The sequence below is a fragment of the Primulina eburnea genome, chromosome 8 (genome assembly GCF_022965805.1).
Source record: "Primulina eburnea isolate SZY01 chromosome 8, ASM2296580v1, whole genome shotgun sequence".
NCBI lineage: Eukaryota > Viridiplantae > Streptophyta > Magnoliopsida > Lamiales > Gesneriaceae > Primulina > Primulina eburnea.
The window spans coordinates 581,953-604,974 of NC_133108.1; the positions used below are offsets into that span (position 1 = coordinate 581,953).

The 23,022-nt window shown below is 36.0% G+C and overlaps 2 protein-coding genes across 5 annotated transcripts; both read left to right on the plus strand.

Moving 5' to 3' along the window:
• The first annotated feature begins 345 nt into the window (after positions 1-345).
• On the plus strand, positions 346-6,013 carry LOC140838144 (formate dehydrogenase, mitochondrial). Its single transcript, XM_073204229.1, has 6 exons — positions 346-504; positions 3,847-4,018; positions 4,355-4,895; positions 5,063-5,187; positions 5,522-5,634; positions 5,737-6,013. Exons 1-6 carry the CDS (start codon positions 430-432, stop codon positions 5,848-5,850), a joined length of 1,140 nt encoding a protein of 379 aa, XP_073060330.1. The 5' UTR covers positions 346-429; the 3' UTR covers positions 5,851-6,013.
• A 460-nt stretch (positions 6,014-6,473) lies between these two features.
• Positions 6,474-11,739, plus strand: LOC140838145 (uncharacterized). Of its 4 annotated transcripts, none has more exons than XM_073204230.1 (19): positions 6,474-6,688; positions 6,778-6,815; positions 6,908-6,930; positions 7,063-7,169; positions 7,254-7,305; positions 7,398-7,479; positions 8,516-8,630; positions 9,341-9,379; positions 9,498-9,565; positions 9,716-9,778; positions 9,909-9,964; positions 10,040-10,113; positions 10,236-10,328; positions 10,409-10,510; positions 10,610-10,690; positions 10,787-10,878; positions 10,982-10,997; positions 11,096-11,206; positions 11,293-11,739. In XM_073204230.1, the coding sequence occupies exons 1-19, from the start codon at positions 6,593-6,595 to the stop codon at positions 11,392-11,394; spliced, it is 1,410 nt and encodes a 469-aa protein (XP_073060331.1). In that variant the 5' UTR covers positions 6,474-6,592; the 3' UTR covers positions 11,395-11,739. The 4 variants fall into 4 exon arrangements, 2 of the variants coding, with proteins under 2 accessions (XP_073060331.1, XP_073060332.1); XM_073204231.1 differs by having other exon boundaries at positions 8,540-8,630; XR_012119542.1 differs by lacking the exon at positions 10,982-10,997.
• The last annotated feature ends 11,283 nt before the right edge of the window (positions 11,740-23,022 follow it).

Below are 23,022 nucleotides of genomic sequence, written 5' to 3' on the forward strand. Positions count from 1 at the left end.
TTGAACCACTGAATTTAAATTGCATGAATACATAATTTTAGGATAAAAAAATGATACACGATTCAAAACATTATTTATTATTATGTAAATATAATTTTTGAATAAAAATATGATAACTTATAGAGAAGATACAAGAAAAGAATTTAAAAATAAAATTTTAATCATATTTAAAAATCAATTTTTATTCAAAAATATTAATAGATATTTTATATTTTATTTATTAAAATTTTATTATTACTTTCAATTTTATGAACTTTTTAAAATCAAAAGTCTATTTCGAAACCACTGAAAAAAATATATATATAAAATAAAAATTCGATTAATAGACTTTTAAATTCTAGTGAATAATTGGAAGTCCAAGTCAAATTGCATTTCTCTTCGTAGTCTGTCAAAATTCACGATTATCCTCAAGTCTGATCGCTATATGAGATGGCGATGAAACGAGTTGCAACTTCGGCCATTCGTGCTTTTACTTCTCCTTCGGTTATCATCAGAGGTCTGCATGTAAGAATTTTTCCCCCGGATCTCAGCTTTAACAATCGCTCCACCATTGTAACATTTTGTTTAATTTATATTTATATACATGATCTCCGATTAACTCCTCTGCTCTGAGTTCATCGGCTTTGATTTTCGATATCTGGGGCGTTTGATCGATGATGTAGAGTTTTACTAAACTGGTCAGGCCAAGTGTGCGGTCGATGGACCGTATTTATTTGGCGTATAAGTAGCACGTTGCGAGGCGAATGTAAAAAATGGTAAAACGAAAAAACAGCAACGGCCGTATATTGCTTCAGAACATATAAAGCCTGATTATTTTATATTATTTAGTGATGCGATCCTGGTGAAATGGGTGAGCCGGGTCGGGAGCTCCACCGGATCTGCTATCAATAATTTATTTCAGGAAGATGAGCAAAGTAGATGGCTTCGGCTGTAACCTGCACACAATGAAATGAACTCGTGAATGGGCGCCGGAGGGGTGTCCGGCGTGGCCACTCCGATGCTTAAGTCAGCAGGGTACTCAAGCAATAAAACCAATGTAGCCAAGTGATGGCTGTGTGATTGGTGTGAATGAATGAATGAATCCCCTTTCAATGTAAAGAGAAAACCTGGTATTTATAATATGAGGAGTAATGATGACCTCGTTCTCCGTGCTATCTAGCTACTAATTATAGTAGGACGGCTGAGCACACCCTATATTCTGACATGTCAATTCATCGGCACGGTGTCAGAGATGGGACAGTCGCCCACATCCTATTCTGTTAGTATACTCGAGTGCGGTGCTCATACCGAGGTGGCCGGGTAGAATGCCTCCCTGGAGATTTATACAAGAGCCCGAGCCTAAGATTGCCCGGAGAGTAGAGCATGGGCTTTCACCTGCCCGGCTCCAGAAGAATCCACCTGCAGACTTACTCGGATTTGGGAATCCATTTGATATTCCGGGTCATCCATGACCCGGGCTCTTACAAGGGTATCATCACACATCCCTTAAATAGTCGGGCTAGAGTCATACTCGCTGTCCCGATCAGTCATGCTTGGATTCCCAAAGAGACAAATCAATTTTGTTCTATAAAAGCATCGGGGGCTTCATGTCTCCCAGAAATGAGAAGAAATGCCGGAGTATCGTGTCTCATGGACTTGAGATAAGATGCCGAGGCCTTTTGTCTCTCGGACTTACTGAATAACCAAGGTGCGGAGCCTTGGGCCGGGGAGCAGGTCCCGGGACTTGGAATGGTCGAGGTGCGGAGCCCCGAGCCAGGGTGTAGTGCCCTGGGCTTATCAATAACCAAGGTGCGGAGCCTTGGGCCGGGGAGCAGGTCCCGGGACTTGGAATGGTCGAGGTGCGGAGCCCCGAGCCAGGGTGTAGTGCCCTGGGCTTATCAATAACCAAGGTGCGGAGCCTTGGGCCGGGGAGCAGGTCCCGGGACTTGGAATGGTCGAGGTGCGGAGCCCCGAGCCATGGTGTAGTGCCCTGGGCTTATCAATAACCAAGGTGCGGAGCCTTGGGCCGGGGAGCAGGTCCCGGGACTTGGAATGGTCGAGGTGCGGAGCCCCGAGCCAGGGTGTAGTGCCCTGGGCTTATCAATAACCAAGGTGCGGAGCCTTGGGCCGGGGAGCATGTCCCGAGACTTGGGAATGGTCGAGGTGCGGAGCCCCGAGCCAGGTTTGAGAACCCTGGACTTAATAGATAACCAGGGTGCGGAGCCCTGGCCTTCATAAATGGTCGAGGTACGGAGCCCCGAGCCAGGTTTGAGAACCCTGGGCTTCATGAATGGTCGAGGTACGGAGCCCCGAGCCAGGTTACGGATCCCTGGACTTAATAGATAACCAGGGTGCGGAGCCCTGGCCTTCATCAATGGTCGAGGTACGGAGCCCCGAGCCAGGGTACGTATCCCTGGACTTAATATAATGTGCCGAGGCCTCATACCTCCCAGACTCTGAATATGAGTGCCGGGGCCTAGTATCTCCCGGACTTTGAATATGAGTGCCGGATGCCGGGGCCTCATACCTCCCGGGCTCTGAATATGAGTGCCGGGGCCTAGTATCTCCCGGACTTAAAAGATTTTGTTTCTCCTGCTATATTAGTTTTATTAAAAACCAAATCACTAACCTGGAAATACTGAATCCGAATTCATTTTCGGTAGAGTGAAATTCTCTAGTTGAGCTAGACTACAGCTGTATGCTACTGAGTACATAGCAAATACTCTTCCACGTCAATCCGGAATAGATGCTGAGCTTCGAGCTCATATAAAATCCACATATAAGATCTGAATGCCGAGCTGGTCGGACTTCTATGTTTGCCAAGGAGAGTTGGGCTTACTGTGGTGCCGAGCAAGGTCGGACTTGCTTCGAATGGAAACCATATCTACGTCTTGAGCTCAAGTTTCCCACAGACGGCGCCAATGATGCGATCCTGGTGAAATGGGTGAGCCGGGTCGGGAGCTCCACCGGATCTGCTATCAATAATTTATTTCAGGAAGATGAGCAAAGTAGATGGCTTCGGCTGTAACCTGCACACAATGAAATGAACTCGTGAATGGGCGTCGGAGGGGTGTCCGGCGTGGCCACTCCGATGCTTAAGTCAGCAGGGTACTCAAGCAATAAAACCAATGTAGCCAAGTGATGGCTGTGTGATTGGTGTGAATGAATGAATGAATCCCCTTTCAATGTAAAGAGAAAACCTGGTATTTATAATATGAGGAGTAATGATGACCTCGTTCTCCGTGCTACCTAGCTACTAATTATAGTAGGACGGCTGAGCACACCCTATATTCTGACATGTCAACTCATCGGCACGGTGTCAGAGATGGGACAGTCGCCCACATCCTATTCTGTTAGTATACTCGAGTGCGGTGCTCATACCGAGGTGGCCGGGTAGAATGCCTCCCTGGAGATTTATACAAGAGCCCGAGCCTAAGATTGCCCGGAGAGTAGAGCATGGGCTTTCACCTGCCCGGCTCCAGAAGAATCCACCTGCAGACTTACTCGGATTTGGGAATCCATTTGATATTCCGGGTCATCCATGACCCGGGCTCTTACAAGGGTATCATCATTTAGTATTAAAATGGCTAATGCCACAATTTAAATACCTAAAATCAAATTAGATGTGCCTGTCATGACCGCACCAATCCTTTCCTCAACCTCCTCTTGCTCCAATTAAGTGTGGATAGAGGAAATTGGTACACTGGGGATTAACGTATTTTTGGGGGAAATCATCTTTTTAGAGAAAACTAGTTGTAATTGCTTATGATTGAACATTGCATTACAAATTCATTTAGATGCCACACATTGTTTCTTTTTTAAAGTGTCTTGACCAGCAAAAGTCACAACTCTAGTTTATATACTTAGGCTTCACCTGGAAGCAAGAAGATAGTGGGGGTATTTTACAATGCAAATGAGTATGCTTCCTTGAATCCCAATTTCTTGGGGTGTGTTGAGAATGCATTGGGCATACGTGAATGGCTAGAATCCAAAGGGCACCGGTATATTGTTACTTCCGACAAGGATGGACCGGATAGTGGTAAGTAAACATATTACTATCACTGTCATCACGTCATAGTTTTGGGACATAACTCATGGTTTTAGAAGAATCACGCACAAAATTTGAAGTTATGACAATCGACCGATATGATATGGCTATTAACATGTTGTCCATTGACATAAATCAAACATTTAAAATTCACTCATATAAACAGAGAAAAGTATTTTTATGGTAATTTTTTCAAATCAAATTATGGAGATTCACAACTATTATTCCTCGCCTCCTAAATAAATTATGAAAAAGTCCAGGAAGTATTTGTGAAGATTGAATATTTATTCCTAAACTAAGTTCTTTTGGTTCGATGCTGTCTCACAGAGCTTGAGAAACACATACCCGATCTCCATGTGCTTATAAGTACCCCCTTCCATCCTGCATATGTGACTGCTGAAAGGATCAAGAAAGCCAAAAATTTGCAACTTTTGCTCACAGCGGGAATTGGCTCGGATCATATTGATCTAAAAGCTGCAGCTGATGCTGGTTTGACTGTGGCAGAGGTCACTGGAAGCAATGTCGTTTCAGTTGCAGAAGATGAACTCATGAGGATTCTCATTCTTACCCGGAATTTTTTGCCTGGCCACCATCAAGTTATCAGTGGTGATTGGAATGTTGCAGCAATCGCCTACCGAGCATATGATCTCGAAGGTAAGACTGTTGGAACAGTTGGAGCTGGACGTATCGGAAAGCTTTTGCTACAGAGACTGAAACCTTTCAACTGCAATTTACTCTACCATGATCGTCTTAAGATGGATCCAGAGTTAGAAAATCAAATTGGAGCTAAGTACGAGGAAGATCTCGATGCTATGCTTCCAAAATGTGACATAATTGTTATAAACACGCCTCTCACTGAAAAAACCAAGTAAGATACTGATATTATGTCGTATTTCAAATTTAGGCACGAAATCCATGATCGTTTTTTTTACTCGATTAGCCGTGCTACTAAGATATATTCTCCCAAACTCTGTCCCGATTGATCATACCAAACATTGAAGATGACTTGTCTTTGTGTTTACCCATAATTTCTAGAGGCTTGTTTGACAAAGAAAGGATAGCCAAGCTGAAAAAGGGGGTGCTGATTGTGAACAATGCAAGAGGTGCAATCATGGATACACAAGCAGTTGCTGATGCCTGCTCCAGTGGTCATATTGCTGGTAATATTATCAAAACCATAAAGACATCATGAATTAGTTTTACTTGAGCTGTTAACATTTTCGAGCAGCCTTAATTGTCATTCATCCTTTTCGGTCTCTTCAGTTTCATCTCATCCATTAGTTAAACCAAGGGAATGACCATTGACAAAATCTTTCATCTCATCCATGAGTCAAACTAAGGGAACGACCTTCAATGAATTAATGGTTTATGAGTGATAATGCATCATCAAGGAGATATATGGGTGCTAAATCGAAATTGAAACCAGGAAAATCTAACAGATGAACGGGGATCTTTACTTGTTTTCTTAAACCACTATTTCCATGGTGAATTTAGGCTACAGTGGAGACGTCTGGTACCCACAACCAGCTCCAAAGGATCACCCTTGGCGTTACATGCCAAACCAAGCTATGACACCTCATATATCTGGAACTACAATTGATGCACAGGTACGGTACTGGCTCTTTTTTACAAGACATGCCATCTTCTGATGAAAACATATGCTGTACTCCTTTTTATATAATTAAACTTGAATAAACGTGATCTTGCAGTTGCGTTATGCAGCTGGAACAAAGGACATGCTTGAGGCGTATTTCAAGGGAGAGGAATTTTTTCCGCAGAATTACATTGTCAAGGATGGAGAACTGGCACCTCAGTATCGGTAGATGGCCTCGGTGGTGTTGGATTTGGTTACATTGGTCTGTGATTGCTGTACAGGCGATCTGAATAAATTGACCTGTAGTTTTTGTAATCCCTATCCTTGTATGTTAATGTTCTGTACCATGAAGTGGTTGTTATACTTGTAATAAATAATGGATGCTTTCTTTCTCCCCTGGGAATTTATGTGTAAACATGTGGTCTAGGGATGGCCTCGAATTCCATCCTCATCTCATACCCGTCCGATCTATGATCTTACGAGTCAATTTTGTGAGACGTATATTTTATTCGGGTCACCTGTTAAAAAATATTATTTTTTATGTCAATAATATTATTTTTGATTGTAAATATGAACTGGATTGATCGTCATTATATACGTACTCTTAAAATATATTATGGAGACAATGATGGTAGATGGCGTGAGGAATTTATATTATTTAGAAAATAAAAAAATTTGGTTTGGAGGTGTTATTGTACTATTTTTGGATTTAGTAATGTATTCAGCAAAAGCAGGACTATTTTGGTAAAATTTACTTTTGTAATTTACTTTGAAGTAAATTAATTTGAGCGTTAACTGCTTGAGTAGGTATTAGAGTTGAAATTTAAAATTAATTAAAAAAAAACATTTAAATCGGCGGAATGTGGAGAAAACTAAAGTGAAGTGAAGACCTTGCAGTCTGCTGAGGTAAGAATGTAACCGATCCACTTATCAGTTTCAATCAACTGTTGCTTTCCCGAGCAGAAGAGAGAATGGGAGGTTTTTCAGACGTTTCTTCGAATTATCAAGATCCGAGGTTCTCCAAGCACGTTTATGACAACGTCCATGGCAATATTTTTCTCGATCCTGTACTACTTTCCTCTTTTTTTATACACACACACACACACACAATCAACTGTATCGAATTTCTTCAATAGATTCGTATTTCTATCTACAGCTTTCTTTGAAGTTTATTGACACAGAGCAGTTTCAAAGGTAAACTTAGATTGCGTTCCTTCATTTTTCTTTTAGTATTCATTGTCCAATTTTGATTCGCCAACTAAGTCGAGAAATTGTTCCATTGACAGGTTGCGTGATCTTAAGCAACTAGGTGAGTGCCTCGATTTTTCTTGTTTCTTCATCTCCATAACTGTTTCTACCACTAACTTAATGTCATCAACACCACCTTCACGAGAGAGAGAGAGAGAGATTTTTAATGCTTGCACACTTTGTCGCTTTTCAGGGATGGCACATATGGTTTATCCAGGAGCAGTACATTCCAGATTCGAACATTCTCTTGGAGTGTACTCGCTTGCTGGTGAAGCTATCCATAAACTTAAGAATCAGCAAGTATGATAGCTGCATAATAAGTACTCGTTTGATAATATGAGTCATGTTCCAGAAAATTTTTCCTCAACAATATACCTTTTGCAGGGCCTAGAGCTTGGTATTGATCACTTTGATGTACAAACTGTGAAACTTGCGGGTACTGTTGTGGACTTTAAAAACGTGTCAATAGATTATGAGTGTGATTTTTATATCTGTTGATGTCGATCATCCATAATTTTATATGGACAGGTCTTTTGCATGATTTAGGTCACGGACCCCTTAGTCATTTGTTTGAACGTGAGTTTCTTCCCATGGTTAATGGATCAGAATGGTAATATTCTTAAACTGACTGCAAGTTTATGCTACATGGTTTTCCAGATGACAAATGCACAATTCATCTTGACAAGTTCATTCTTGTTTTATTATTATCTGCAGTTTTTTGGTGGTAATTTCATTTTTTCCTTTGCATAATAAGTTCTACAACTCTCGCTTTTGCTCTTGGGCTCGTTATAGCTTTATGCGACCTAGCTTTGCATTATGTTTTGAGTTTGATGTACATGCAAATTAGCAGAAATCAAATCAATCATTTTTCAAACAACTGGCCTTTCATGCCAAGTATTTGCAACTATCTGGAAAGATGTTTATCAAATGTGAAATGATCTTTCTGCAATATTTTCAAGCTATAACATCTTGTGAGATATGCTTATGAATCTTATGTCTTGTTCTGTCATGACTTGGCAATTTATTATAAGTTGAGAAAAGAAAAGATGCCGGAGGATGTTCTCTATGCACTCTCTCTGTGTTTTTTTTGTCAGATGTCCCTAGTATGCACACTAGCATTTACGTGGACAAGAAATTCATGTCTCCTAATAGGGCTTTGTTCTTTTGGTAATGTGAGAAGCTGTATAAGATGTTTATCAAATGTTCAATGATGTTAATGCAAGATTTTCAAGCAATAAAATCTTGTGAGATAGCTTATGAATCTTATGTCTTGTTCTGTCATGACTTGGAAATTTATTATAAGTTGAGAAAAGAAAAGATGCTACCGGATGTTCTCTATGCGCTGACCTTGCATTGTTGAGGCCTTTTCCTTGGGATCTCCAGGATCCTTTTGTGAATCACAGGCTCTCTCTCTCCGTGTTTGTTTGTCAGATGTCCCTAGTATGCATACTAGCATTTACGTGGACAAGAAGTTCATGTCTCCTAATAGGGCTTTGCTCTTTTGGTAATGTGAGAAGCTGCATAACCTTTTTACTTGTTATTGGGTTTTATCAGCACTACCTCACATATTTCTTTCTAAGATAAGATAAGCTTTAGCTATAAGATCTATGTGTAACTTAATGTTGGTCTGACTGAAATCTGCCCAGTTTTATGAATTCATTCTGTTACAGGTCTCATGAGCAAATGTCAGTGGACATGATTGACCACATTGTCGATGAGCATCATATTGAAATAGATGCTGAGGCCACAAAAAAAGTCAAGGTGAGCTGATGATGGTTCATCAATGCCGTCAGTTTTGTTGCATCTTACTAGCTCTTCTTCTTGTTCTTTGAAATCTTAAGAAAAACATCTTAATATTTCTGATGCAACTTCGAAGTTCTGACTTGATAGAGAAAACTACCACAATAATTTTTTTTAATGTTTTTTTGGTTTTTTGCTATACGCAGTTTCACTAGTTAGACATATCTTGTCTGTGGATTAATTTTTTTTAGCAATTAGCTTAATTTGATCACACTAAGTCTTTGTATTAGATGGTAAAATACGAAAACACTGATTGCGAACTGGGAAAAGTCATGTTTACAGATTTGGTTCTCCCTTTCTATAAGGATTTAATTTTTTTTATTAGAAATTATCTCGCTTCGATCACACAGTCTCAGGGTTAGATGCTAGAATACGAAGATATGGATTGCTAACTAAATGACAAGTCAGTTTTACCTTTTTTTGTTTTCCTTTTCAAAAGAATCTAGTTTCAGTTATTCATTAAAAATAGGTTAGTTTCCGTCTAACATCAATCTACTTTATGATGTCAAGTGTGATGATTTTATTGCTTTTATTTTATTCAATGGTTTATTTCTTTTTATTGAACTTTGTCTCAGGGAGAATTTCATTTACGTTCATGTTAGCTAGTAGTATAGGGTAAATCTTATGTTCCTATGTACCAAATAAAGTGCTTGCTTTTAAATTCTTTGCAGGAAATGATACTTGCAAGTTCGAAATACTCTATAGCCACAGTAAGTGTTATTTGTAAACAATTTGATTATTATTTTAGTTTTATTCATTTGTTGATCAGCTATATTATCAGCTGCCTCGTTTGTTCGGTTTGAATCAGTAATTTTCTCTAATTTGTAGAGCGGAAGGGAAAAGCATTTTTTATATGATATTGTGGCTAATGGTCGAAATGGTGTAGATGTTGACAAGTAAGTAGCTTTAACACTAGGAACCATATTACATTTTCATGTTCTCGCATTCCACTTATTTTTTTAATCTTTATTGGTTTTTAATGTTCACTCTTATTGTTTGACTACTTGACTGATATAGTTGTTTACATGTTAAAAACTTGTTTGCAGGTTTGATTACATTATTCGTGATTGCCGAGCATGTGGTTTAGGATGCAGCTTTCATTTTCAAAGGTTATTCCTAAAATCTCTTCAATATTCTGACATTGACATCATGTACATCCCCAAACCTTACAAACAACCTATGTTGGAAAGTTACTAAAAAGAAACATATTTCCTAATTTTTTTAGCCCCTGACTATCAGGTTGTTGGAAACTATGAGAGTAATGGGAGATGAGATATGCTACCGGGACAAAGATTGTAAGTATCCAAATGAAATTACTAAAATTGTGCTATTGGTTAGTTATCCATCCTATGTTGCTTACTATGTTATAGATCTGACCATCTACAAGTTGTTTTCAACACGAGCTGATCTGCACAGAACAGTTTATACACATGCAAAAGTAAAGGTACAAGTATGATGCCGTGTTTCATAATTAACATCTTTATGTCAGGATCATATTTACATTGATCTTCATGTCTGAGTTTATGAAATAAAATAGTTACTGTTAATTTGTTCACACCTTTCCAGGCAATAGAGCTCATGATTCTTGACGCCTTAGTGAGAGCAAACGATTATTTACAGATTGCATCTTACATACAGGATCCTTCACAATATTGGAAGGTATAAGGGGCTATTCTACTTGTTATTCATTTTTATCATGCTTGCTCCACTGTTGAAAGGTTTTGCCAGTGTTGTTCTAGTTGGATGACACAATTATCAAGACCATTGAGACAGCTCCAGGTCAACAGCTGAAGGAATCTAGGGATTTGATCCTTCGCATACGCAGGAGAGATTTGTATCAGGTTTTAATCATTATTGCTTTAACACCATCCTACTATGAGTTTAAACCTGTGTATTTTTGCAAGGTTTCATGGTTTCCACACCATGTCCATTTTTTGCAGTTTTGTAACGAGTATGTTGTTCCCAAGGACAAATTGGAGAACTTTAAAAATGTCACGGCTCAAGAAGTTGTTTGTTCACAGGTAGTAATTACTTGCTCTAAACAATGATTTTTGTGCTTTGAAGGTTTTTTTGCAATGAGTAGTGCCCATATATTGAGATGAATAAGCCTGATACAGAAAAATGGCGGAGTGATGCTACGAGAGGAGGACGTTGTGGTAAGCAATGTTCGGATCGATTTGACTCGTGGCAGGTGTGATCCTCTTGAGAGGTACGTATCTAATTGAATGAAATTACCACCCATTTGGTCCTGCTCAAATTTAAGCTCCATCAGTGATCAGTCTTCATTCTTTTTGCCACGTTCCTTCCACCAGAATCAAATTTTTCAAGGTATGACTAATCTTTCCCAACTAAGAGCTAGTAATTGTAACCTTTTACAGATTTGCCATTCTTTCCCAATTTTTAAACTTGTGATTACTCTCTTTTAGGATTATGACTGTGAAGAGAAGTTCTCTATAGCCAATGATCGTGTCAGTCACTTGCTTCCAACATCTTACCAGGACATGATCGTGCGAGTGTACTCCAAAAAGCCTGAGCTGGTCTCTTTGAATCAGCTCTTGAAAAGTATCAAATATCTCCAGTTATCCGATTGCATAATAATGATATTAACTCTATATTTGCGCAGGTCGGAGTAGTTTCAGAGGCTTTTGAGAATTTCCAGTTGTTGACTTATGGGATTAAAACACAAGTACATTCAACACCAGATAAGAAAAAGCGTCGGATATAATGCTGCAACTATGGCCCTTTACCCTTCTTTTCCAATTTTTCCTTCTGATTTGATGCAATGACGTTGCTACAATGCTTATGCATTTACCAGATTTGTATGTACGTGCCCTAGTGATTACGTCATTTCTGGAAACCGTATTTCATACTTTAGTGATCGTGCTGTTTGCTGTAAACTCCATATTTTACTTGTAAAGAATGGGCTCAACTCTGGGTCAGCTGAATTACCCCGGGGGGGACTTGACTTGTCATGAGTTGTATACCATGGGGCTTTTAAACCCGATCGTCTGGTTATTGTAAGGAACTTTGCTTCCTTTTGTGGTGTGAGAAATTAATATTCTCTAGTTCACTTGGGCATGCATGCAATTAATTAATGTCTGTTGGTTGGCTAGCTCTCTCACTCATCCATCATCGATGTTATGTAGTGCCATTCAACTCTTAGCATGATATGTCATGCTATCATTTTGTATAATCTTACTATTTTTTTATTATAGCTAGGTTTATATTTAACTTGTGGATGAATGAGATTTGAATTGAATATTATAGGTAAATCTGTCATTTTGTTTACGATTTTGTTCATAAATATATGTAATTTCAAGATTATAAATTTTACTTGTTATCCACTTGAAAGAACAAGTATCCACTTTATGTTATCATTTATTGTTGGTCAAGGTTGTGTTGTTGTTCCCATTGCATATATGGTTTGTCGTGTCTTCGGTGATGGTATTATTATTGTGATGGAATCTCATGGTTTTTGCATTTATATGGTTTGCAGTCTGTTGAAGGGCGATATCTCCAAAAAAAATGCAAGTTCATTATAGCATTTTGTAGTTTAAAGATTAATGTACTCTTACAAAATACAAATATCGAATGTTTAATTTTATTTCCTTCACAAGTTTGTGGGTTGTTTTTCAAAACAATGAAACCGAGGTCGTCTAGCTAAAGTCCTTTTCAAAATAAATTCAAAGATACGGACAAGTTAATTTTGTTACACACTAAGAATGCATCACAACTAAATTAGATTATGTCAAATACTTTTATATAACTAGAAAACGCACGTGTGGAACATACAAAGATGGAACATACAATAATCATAATTTCTGAATTTTTCATGATATATTTTGAAATTATAAAGTTTTATACATAAATCACGTCATTGAAAAAGTAGCTTCTATAAGTATTCATCGAAGAAAATTTGACATGCCATAAAACATGAAGATAATTGTAATATTTTTAAAAAAATTATTTAAAAAACATAAGTAAAATTTTAAATTCTTATAAATCATTTTAAGTAAATATAGATGTAAGACTAATTTTTTTCACATAAAAAAGATTTGAATTCATTCATATTCCTCATTTTCTCTCATTTTGATGTGTATTAGAGCAATTATTACACATAAAATCAATTTAAGCTCATTTTCATTATTTTGAAGTGTTCTCTCATGGCACCAAGTAATTATTTGGATTTGTCATGCATAAGGCTTTTAGGCTTTGACCCATTGACACTCACATCAGTGCAATTCTCATTATGTTCACAATTAGCTTTGTATATGGCTTTACACGGTACATCACAATTATAAAAAATAAAAGTCTTGTATTTGGTAACAAATATAACATTTGACCTGAAAATAAAAAAAAAGTATGAACTAAAATACTAATCTTTCACTGTTATTCAATTTTGTTCGGTTAAGCATGCATGATGAGAATCGTACTGAGATGGATGAATTCTTAAGAAGTTCTTGTACGTACTTCTGACATTGTGTATCTTATTTTAAATTTCATTAAAGATACAGTTTTTTTTTTAAATGGACTGTAAATTTTATTCCAAAATAATTTTTTTTCTTTAATTTATTTTAAAATTCATTAATATTTGACAAACAAAAAAAGCATGTATCTATTAGTACTATCTAACTAAAATAAGGACATAAATGTAAATTAACACAATCTACGTTATTCATGGATGGTAATTTACTCAAGTTAGAAATAAAAATTTGCACAAAGACTCATGTAAGGCTGTTTCACGGATCAATTTTGTGAAACATGTCTCTTATCCGACTCGAATCATGAAAAAATTGTTTTTCCCACTCCGAAAATGGACCAGATCAACCTATCTCAGGGATATATATATATCCATGATACCACTTTGTTGGGTGCAATAATTGTCCCTACTTGGTAGAGCAATCGAACCATTGTGCTTGAGCTGCTGTGCAGTTTAAAAGATTTGAGTTGCATCATTACCACTAACTATAGCTTTTGGTAAAGCGGTAAGCACTCGATTCTATAATTGGTATCAGAGCCAAGGTCACGGTTCGATTCGCATTGATTTCAAGGTGTGCAATTATTGAGAGGGAGATTGTTGGGTGCAATAATTGTCCCTGCTTGGAAGAGCGATCGAATCGTGATGATTGAACTGTTGTACAATTTAAAATATTTGAGTTACATCATTACCACTAGCTATAGCTTTTGGTAAAGTGGTAAACACTCGGTCTTACACACTTCACAAAAGACCTACTCAAAAATTAGAGAATTATAAAATTTTGAACAAAAGTGCATATTTTAATTTCATTCGATTTATTTTAAATTCATTAATTAATGAAAAAAATAAATCAAACAAAGATGGCATCGAAAAAAATTAAAATAGAGTTAATAAATCAAACAAAAAGAAAAAGAAGAGAAATAAACAAAAATAATTATTTTTTAAAATAAGAATATAATTTATTTTTAAAAAATGGAACATAAATTTTATTATTCTTCTATTTATTTTAAATTCTATTATATATATATATATATATATATATATATATATATATATATTCTATTTTAAAAAAATGTGGTTAAGTTTATTTTTCAATTTATTTTAGAATTCATTAATAATTCAGAAAACAAATAATAAAACTTGTATTTATTTTTATTATTTTAAATTTTATTCCGAAAAATGAATTTAAATTTCATTCCAAAAAATGATGATTAAATTTCATTTTTCTTCAATTTATTTTAGAATTTATTGATTAATAGACGGAAAAAACAAACAAACTAACGAAGAGACATGTATTAATTATTATTATTATTTACATTATTTATTAATGTTAATTTACTCAAGTTAAAAATAAAACTGACACAGAAACTCTTATGAGGTTGTTTTGAGTGGTCAATTTTGTGGCATGTGTCTCTTATCCTATTCAGCTTGAGTTGGGTTAAAAGCACAGAATGTATTTGCACCATCACCATCTTCAAATAAAGTATTTTCTACGGTATTGAATCCATAGTAGAACTACACCCATGCACAAAAGAGTTCATCCTTGAAGAGCAGGTATATTAGGCATAGAATCGGACGACAGAGCTGTGAGACTTATGTTATGTTCTCGCATCCGCAATCGAAAGGGCATGCTAACCAATTCAACCACTCCAACTAGATAAATGGATGGAAGAAAAATCCAGCCCACAGCTGCAAGGGATATAGACGCACCGGCAGAAAGAATGGCACTTGTACTCTCATAAAGGGGACTAGCCATATTATCCACGTTTAGACATAATCATGAAAAAATATTGTTTTTCACTCTGGAAATGATTGGGTCAACCCGTATTATGATATACAAAATACCTACTCAAAAATTGGAGAACTATAAAATTTTGAACAATAGTATAAACTTCATTTTTCTTCGATTTATTTTAAAATACATTAATATTAATTAATAAAAAATCTGGACTCATCTTAGAGATATATCTACTTGATACTTATAAAATTTTGAACAAAAACTAAAACTTCATTTTTATTATATTTATTTTAAAATTTATTAATTAATGAAAAAATTAAAATCAAACAAAAATACATCCTAACAAATAAAGATAGAGTTCACAAATCAAATTAAAAAAGCAATAAATGAAACAAAAATAATTATTTTTAAAATAAGAATATAGTTCATTTTTTAAAAAATGAAACATAAATTTCATTATTTTTATATTTATTTTAAATTTCATCAAAGATATAAATTTTTTTTCTAAAAAAACATAGATTGTAAATTTCATTCCAATAAGTGGTTAATGAATTTTATTTTTCTTCGATTTATTTTAGAATCTATAATAGATAGGAGAAGAAACAAAAACATGTATTTATTATTACTATTATTTTAAATTTATTAAAGATATATATATTTAAAAAAATTGAGTGCACATTTCATTCCAAAAAAGAAAAATAAATTCAAATTTCATTCTAAAAATAGTAACTAAATTTTATTTTTTTTCAATTTATTTTATAATTTATTAATAGCTACGAAAAATCATATATCTATAGTCCTAATAATAATAACTACAAAAAAACAAACAAAATATATATTTATTATTGTTATTATTTTGAACTTAATTCATTAAAGATATAAGGTTTTTTTAAATATTATATGATGATGCTGGGGGTTTATGAAAATATATATATATATATATATATATATATATATATATATATATATATATATATATATATTTTCATAAACCCAGCATCATATAATATTTAAAAAATATATATGTCTATTTAGAAAGGAGCTAATATATTCTAGTGGAGACTTACTTGGGGGAAATTTTTTGCTTTGCTTGTGTGTGGGAGAAGTGAATGTGAAGTGGCTTAAAAAATAGTGATAGTTGACCTGACGATGAATTGATGGTAGAGTTGAAATTATGTCAATCAATTTATAGATTGTTAGGTTGGCTATGCATCATCGATCATCAATCAATCAATCGACAAAAGTTAAAAATAGCCACTAAATCATGTCAAAATCAAAATCATTAGTATATTTTTATTCACCTAATTAATTTTAGATACATTTATCACGATGTCACACAAACTAAAGATAAAATATTAGGTCGAAATTGAACTTGAGGAACGATCGATTCTATCTAACATTTGACGAATAAACCAAGTAGTAGTGTATTAAATGAAATGAATGGTCAATGATTAGCTTACGGCCACTAAAATTTATTTATATGGAAATTCAAAAGTCGTAGTAGTCAGACAAAGACATATGGGGAAGTTGGGGTTCAGTACCCATTTGATTAAAAACTTTCCTTCAACTCCCTCCTATCTATCAATTACCTAAATTACCCCTCAATTCTTATATTTAAATAATTTGATTTTCTTTTTAAATAATGGCCCATCATGCTTCCGTAAAATAAATTAAATCTTATACCTTTTTGACCGGAGTACCACCGGGTTATATCCACCGTATTTTACGAACTGCTCCTCACAGTCCAACCACGCGATCGCAACCGATGATTACTGAAGCAGATTCCTTCAGCAGCACTTGGCACAACCTTAATTCGTTTCCTACCTTAAGGTGTACAGTATAAAATAAAATTTTGAAAATAATACATGAGAGGGGCTAAGAGCAAAGATCTCTTTTATTCAAACACAAACATTTATTTATTACATAGTAACCTCCAGTAGAGGAGGAGAAACTTGTTTAGCTACTAATAGTAGCTAAACTTCCTACACTCATAAACTTGAAAGAAATATTATAAATGGTTTTGGAAGAAAAATGAAGAGGTTGATCGATTCTTCATCTTCCTTCTGCTTCTTTATTTATAGAAGGCTTATTCGGATTTGAAACTCGGACTTCAAATCTTGATAAGCCTTTACAGCTTGCTTGTGGACCATCTGGTGGTTGAGTGGTCCTCTCTTGTCTTTTCTAGATTATTAATCTAGAAACAGCCATTTCTTGACTCTTTATCTCTCGGCATATATAATTTATATGCACCTGGATTATATCAGCTTGGATTTCCCTTCCTGTTTCTTTGAGCCATTTTAGATATGCTTTAAAATTTTTCAGCTCTTGTCTTGTTGCCTTAATCCTTCTTCTGGAAACTCTGAGATATGAAAAATACATTTTTGTTTCCAGTTTTTGGTTTAAGTTTGGTGTGAATCACTGGTTCCCTACGATCCTTATTTATAGATACATTTTGGGACCAGTTATTTTACTTTTCTTTCATTGGATTCTTTTTAATTTTGGTATCCAATGTTTTCTTGTCTTTTTTTCCACTCATTATTGGTGGTCCTTGTTTTCTTTCCACCGATTATTGGTGGTCCCCTGTCCTTCCACTCACATGATTCTTCACATGGTGGTCCTTCTTTTGGTTAGTGGGTGAGTCACATGTCCACTATCAATTTTGTCGAGGAATCTTAGGCTTTTTGTTTCCTCGAGGAAAATGTGAATGTGGTCCTTCCCCACTTGTCCTTGCTTCGGTAAAATGTTTCCGATCAGATCTTGGTTTGAAACTTTTACCGAACTCTGGTTCTTTCTGAATTTGGCATTCAGGGCAGATGTTCTCCGACCATCTTCCTATGTGTGCCATATTACAGAACTTTCGGCGAGTCTCTTTGCTTGCCGGTAGCTTGCTGTTCCACAAGAGATTTCTTTTCTTTTCAAATAGATCTTCTGCGAAACTTGTTGTTTTTCCTGTCATGGTATTCAACAGGAATGATCCGTTCACTGAATGATTGTAAAATTTGAACGGAAACTTGACTTTGTCCATCTCAGTAAGACAGACCCATAGACCCCAAGCTCTTCGGGTAGAAATGTCGTCTTCAGTAATTGAAGCAACCAGGGGTGTTTCTTCTGTTGGAGGATCCTTGATATATTTTTGGACATTTGTATCCGGCCTCCTTAGCTTGATAAAATGAAAGGCTTCGTGAGAACCTTTCCCTGCTGGTTCTAGTGCTGTACTAAAAAAATATAGCTCCAAAACATCTCCTCTGGACAAATAATCATTATTCGCCCAAGTTTCGTGAACAGCTTCCTGGATCCATTTTGGTAGACCTGATATTTCTGGAAAGCTGGGTGATGTAGTATAAACTGAGGCAAGAGCCCCGAATTCATACCATGCCTTGACCTCCTTTGGATATGAATTTTGTTTCATCCATACCCTTGGATACTTTCCTGAAACATCAACCCTGTTGGTAGCTGGGTTAATGCCAATTCTTGTTTTCAATTTCTCCCAATTTTGTTGATAAACCTGAAATGGAGAAATTACACCTTCATTAATACCAACCTTAGCTTTGCCTTTGTCAATACGAGGCCTAAGGTTGATCTCTCCCTCTTCAATCTCCGAGGTGAAGGGTTGACTTGAGGACTCAAGATAAGGATCAGGAGTCTCAATTTTTGTTTCAGCCGACTCATCTGGTGATGATCCCGACTTAACACTTGTGCAAGGGGTATTTGAATCCCCCACTACAGGTATAGAGTCCTGTACTCGAAAACTCTCCATTTGGGAAACCAGTGGTTTCTCAATGCCTTGGAGGATAGGCCTTTTCATTACAGACCATAACTGAGTATATGCCTGTAAACACCCTGTAATTCGATCAGAGACAATTCTCTTATCAGCTTGTTGTAGCCTTCCCGCAACTTCTGCGTTAACAGCTAACTTGTTAAACTCGGTTTGAAGCATTTCAAGGTGTTCCCTCAAATGCCTCTGCATCTTGATAATAGCATCAATGTCAATGCTGTCCATCTCTTGTTAAAAAATCTGCAAGAATATTTTCATGAGATTTTATTATCATAATATCAAAAATATAATTTTGACATAAAGCTTGCCATCGTAATAATCTAGCCTTCTCCGGTTTAGACTCAATTATATTCCTTAAAAAAGCTTTAACTTGAGTGTTATCAACTTTCAAAGTGAATTTCTTTGCAAGTAAAAATAACGGCCATTTTTCAAAAGCCCTCTTTACTGCATAAAATTCCTTTTCGTTGATATGCCATCTTATGGCTTCTGCATCTGAGAATAACCCACTACAATATCTGCATGGTTGTTCTCCATCTGGGGTGAACTTAGTAAGAACTGCTGCCCACCAATGATCACTGGCATCAGTATATAATACCAGATCATCTTCATCTTGAGGAATAGCCATCTTTGGAAGATTTTTGCAAACTTCCTTTAAATGGATAAGTCCTTTTGTGTGTTCGTCTGTCCATATAAATCTAGCCTCTTTCTTCAACAAAGGACTGAACACCTTCCTGTGTTTTGCTAGGTTTTTGATAAACATCCCAGCAAAATTAACAACTCCTAAGAAACTTTGAAGTTGTTTCTTGTCTTTGAGATTTTCTGGAAAATTCTGCACTTTTTCCACTATGTGTTCTTGCAGAATTATCCCTGACTCATCGATTTCAATTCCGAGGAATTCAATCTTTCTTGTAGCAATGACTGCTTTCTTTTCGGATAAAACCAGTCCTTCTTTCTTGCAAACATTAGAGAAAATCTCCAAATGTTTAACATGTTCGTTCATATCTTTAGATGCTATTAAGACATCGTCGATGTAAACAAACATAAACTTAAAATAATCTTTAAAAAGATTATCCATCTTTCTTTGAAATATCTGGGGTGAATTAGCCAATCCCATTGGTAATACTTCCCAAATATAATGTCCTTGAGGTGTGGAGAAAGCTGTGAATTTCTTGCTTCCTTCCTCCATCCGAATCTGGTAAAATCCGGACTTACAATCAAATTTAGAGAATATCTTTGCATTTCGTATGCAACTGATCAGATGTTCTCTACTTTGTATAAAATACTCATCAAACTCCAGAATTTTATTAATTTCTTGATAATTAATAACCAATCTGGGTTTACCTCGTTTTATCTCACCATGATTTCTTACCAGAAAACCTGGACTGCTATATGGTGACATACCTGCTTTGATCAAACCAAGGTCCAAATGTTCCTTGATTATAATCTGCATATCCCTTTGATCAATGATGTTCATTGGGATGGGTTTACAACGGACAAATTCATACTCTTTGCCTTCCTTGATCTTAAGGCAAGCCCTGAGTTGATTTCTGTCCCACCATGCCAAGGGATCTTCGTTATAATTTTCTTTGATCCTCTTCTTGACATCCTCTAGTGATACCTTGGATTCAACTTCATTTGTCTGTAGAGTTATCTTAAGGCATTCTACATCTTCTGGTTGGAGTTCTTTATCAGCTCTCAACTGGAGCATTGTTTCTCCAAACCGTCTAGAATCCTTCATTTTTGGGTTCAGAAGTTGTCCTGAATCACCACGCTTGCTGCGAAACTGGATCGGCAATTTTCTGTGAAATGCCTCCCTAAGTCTCTGGACTATGATTTTGTGAGCACATGGTGTTGTGAACACTAATCTTCTAGTCTCATTTTCTTGTGTATAGGACTTGAACATTTGTAGGAAATTATTTCCTAACAATATGTCAGCTCCTGTATCATGAAAATAAATTTGTGGTGTCTTTACTTTGTACCAAGGTGTTTGACCAGCACCGCCAATCATGATTTCAGTCATCTTAATCCCTTTACATAAGATTAAGATTCTTCTGGAAAAATCTCTTCCAGCAATTTTGGGTAGTTCTTCTTCCAAATTATTTGGAAAAACTCCTCGTTTTGCTGTACAGATTCCAGCACCTGAATCAATATAAGCAGCAAAGTATTCTGCCTTATATTGTTCATATAACATTCCTATCGGAATGTATATGGAGAATGGACTTGTGGTCATTGGATTTTCCATATTTTATCCTCTGCCATAAACTCCATTCCATACTCTAGACGTTTCCAAGGTTTGTGTTCCTCTAGAAACTCTAGTCCAAGAATCAGTCGATCTGATTCTTTTCCCGGAATTCCTTGAATATGGACTTCCAATTCTCCGATATTAATCAGTCCTTGGTAAGTTCCCATCGTAGGTTGTTCCAAATAGTATATTGAATTACAAGGAAATTGATTCCTTTGCTTTGTAATATCAAATACTATTTCAACCTCCTTCCACCCTTCTGGGCATCTAAGTTTTCCTATTGTAGAAAAACTTTTCAGCTCCTGTTGGGTTTCTATGACAGGCTTTTTATCCCATCTGTAACTTGTAATTCTATCTCCTTGAAAAGATAGTCTTTTTGATTCTAATATAAGACTTTGATTCCTCTGTAGAATCGGTTTGTCTTGGATCTGAATATCTGTTTCCTGTATTAAAGGGAACTCAACTCTTTCTGGATAAATTGCCTGCGCAACTTTTCCAAATATCTCAGGGATTTCAATAAACTCGTTTCTAATAAACAATTCAGAATGATGTGTATTAGATAGAGCATATGAAATTTGATAGGTAATAGAATATGGTCTATTACCTTCTTTCATCAGCCTTTTTTCCTTGAAGTTCTGATGCAATGTCAAGGCTCGGCTGAAATCTCGATCTGCCAGGTTGTAGGCTATTCTTGGATAGATGACTCCTACAATCTTTCCTGCACAGAGGTTTCCCGAGATTGTTCTCAGTACTGAATCTTGTAGATTCCCCATTCTTTTATCGCATATAGCAATATCGATTGGTGAATCTATCCCTTCTTTGAAAGTAGCCTTTATCATAATTTGGATTGCTCCGATATGAATCCAGGACATAGTCCTTGCTACTTCTATCTTGAGTTTTTGTAATTCCTCCTTTATTTCTTCGGAAGGAATTAACTGCATCTCCATTCTATTTCCTGTAAGTTCCATCGGGATTGCCATTTCTCTTCTAGAAACTTTATAGATTAGATGATGCTTTCTGTTTCTTAGGCCAAGACTTCCTAAGAACTTTTCTACCTGTCCTGCAGAGAAACCTTGATATCTCTGTAGGCTCGGATTTTCTCTCATGATTCTTTGAACCATGTTATGAGATATTGTTGTCTGGCTGAAAAATCCAGACAGATCTTCATGTGTTTCGTGTCGAAACACCTCGTCTTCAGTCAGATTCCGATTCTGTTCCATCAGATTCTTCTTGACTTAAGACTTCTTCTTCTTCATATATACTTTCATCTGAGGCGATATCCTCAAATCGGTATACTTGAATAAGATCTTGGTAATAAACTGCTTCTTCAATATCCGGGATAGGATCAAAGCGTTTAATACCTCTTTTTTCATTTTCTGGACAATTGGTCGAGATATGACCTGTGACACCCTGACCCGATACAATTAAAATACAGCGGAATTTAAAATTTTCTTTCAAACATGGAAGGAGTTTCAAAATACATTTTATAAAAGTGTTTACAAAATAACAACATGATCATTCCAATGACATAACAAAATACAAAATATCATTAGTGTGATCATGTTACAAAATGGTACAAAATAATCATCCTTCCAATCTTCGTATGCATATGACCCCCATCCACAGTCAACGTCCCGGTCCGTCGCTCTTATCTGCATCACATGAAAATAACTGAAATGAGAATAAATCTCAGCAAGTGGAACTCTTACATAGCAATGATACATAGTATACACTGTAAAACATGGCTTTTAAATCATAAATACCATCGACTCTGAAGCATGAATAACGTAGCAATAACTGTAGCAATAGCAATGGCAATAGATAGCAAAACGATGGTATTTCTCTTTTCTATGGTTGGATTGATATCAATAGTATCTGTGACTGTGGTTGCCAATATCCCATCGATATAAATCGATAACTGTGAGGGGATAAAAGCCTATGGTCGATGATCATCTAATTGCATGCAATGCTATGGCTATGATTAATCAATCCAATAAAACATTTGAATTCTCAATAGCATTTAAGGCCGTCGTTTCGCAATCTCATAATATCTCTTGTATTCCCTTTTTAACAATAGTGAGACATCAATGCCTCCAATAGATAATCAATGAAATCAATACA